We start from the raw sequence: 1619 nt of genomic DNA on the forward strand, positions 1-1619 counted from the left end.
ATGATTCCATCAAAAACTGATGCCACCAGTTTTATGTGAAGTGTCTTTTCCCGTTTCGAACACTACGTCGAGACACTGGTGAACCACTTTCACTAGATTCTAGGTTATCCACGTGTCAACGTCTTATCTTACGTTTACTAGAGAGAAATATTTGAATCACAGCTCACTTTTTTTTATTAAACAAAAAAATCTACAAGGTAGTTTTAAGGATTTTAATAAAATAAATGCGTAACGTCGAATTGTGCATTTTCAAAAGATTTTTCACAATAAAAACGCTCGTCTTACACTAGATTACATCGATTTTAGTAAAATTCATCAAGCAGGTGTAAAAATCTATTTAAATAGACAGATGTTATGGAAATCAACAACTGGCACCGTCCATTTCTTCACTATAATTGAAAAAATCCAAGTACTAGGCTATCTTTCAAAAATCTATTCGGTTGTAAGGGTATTGACTGCACGTTCAAGCCCTAAAAACCTCATCGAGACATCTAGAAACGACATTGAATTGATGACAGATCTTTTGAAAGTCAACTAGGACGACATCTCCAAATTCTACGAGTCTCCTGCCCAGATGTACAAGAAAAACAGCAGCGGTATTATGCCTAGAAGCGCCAGAGCATAATGGGGCTCTAGGGCATAAAGGATACGCCAGGGCATAAAGGAGCGCCAGGTTATAAAGCGGCGCCAGAGAATAATGCGACTCCAAGGCATAAAGGAGTGCTAGGGCATAATGGAACGCCGCATAAAAGAGTGCCAGGTCATAAAGCGGCGCAAGGGCATAATGGGACATCAGGGAATAATGGAGCGCAAGGGAATAATGGGGCATAAAGGAGCGCCTGGGCATAATGGGACGCCAGGGAATAATGGAGCGCCAGGAAATAATGGGACTCCAAGTCATAAAGGAGCGCTAGGGCATAATGGGGCTCCAAGGCATAAAGAAGCGCCTGGGCATAATAGGACGCTAGGGAATAATGGGGCTCCAGGGCATAATGGGACGACGCAAAAAAGAGTGGCAGGTCATAAAGCGGCGCAAGGGCATAATGGGACACCAGGAAATAATGGAGCGCAAGGTAATAATGGGGCTTCAAGGTATAAAGGAGCGCATGGGCATAATGAGACGCCAGGGAATAATGGGGCTCCAGGGCATAATGGGACGCCAGAGTATAATTGACTGCCAGGGAATAATGGAGCGCCAGGAAAATAATGGGACTCCAAGTCATAAAGGAGCGCTAGGGCATAATGGAGCGCCGGAGCGTCAAGGGTCGCTGCTGTCGAGATATTTGAAAGAGACTTACTGCTGCCTGGAGCACAATATCTGTCTCTTAGCGTTAGAGCTCTTTAAACTAATTTGAAGAGATGTCGAATGGCAATTTTTCATTTAAATGAAATGGAAACAACGTTTTTTCGGAATTGAAATTCTACAATCGACTGATGTGATTCTCGGTAAATGGTTCCAAAGCGCAATTTTGGAGGAATTGGCCGAGGAACTCGAAATTGAACCTTTTTTTCAAAAATACTGTGAGAATTTTGAATATTCAACTGTCTTTTGGACGTAATATTCAAACATTTCAATAAACACGTGAAGTATTAGTCTTTTAAACTCTGTGGTGTCAGTA

The 1619-nt window shown here is 42.1% G+C and overlaps 1 protein-coding gene across 1 annotated transcript; it reads left to right on the forward strand.

Moving 5' to 3' along the window:
- Positions 1-784: 784 nt before the first annotated feature.
- LOC130895787 (putative cuticle collagen 155) lies at positions 785-1174 on the forward strand. Its single transcript, XM_057803336.1, has one exon. The coding sequence runs from the start codon at positions 785-787 to the stop codon at positions 1172-1174; it is 390 nt and encodes a 129-aa protein (XP_057659319.1).
- The last annotated feature ends 445 nt before the right edge of the window (positions 1175-1619 follow it).

The sequence above is a fragment of the Diorhabda carinulata genome, chromosome 6, assembly GCF_026250575.1.
Source record: "Diorhabda carinulata isolate Delta chromosome 6, icDioCari1.1, whole genome shotgun sequence".
Lineage (NCBI taxonomy): Eukaryota > Metazoa > Arthropoda > Insecta > Coleoptera > Chrysomelidae > Diorhabda > Diorhabda carinulata.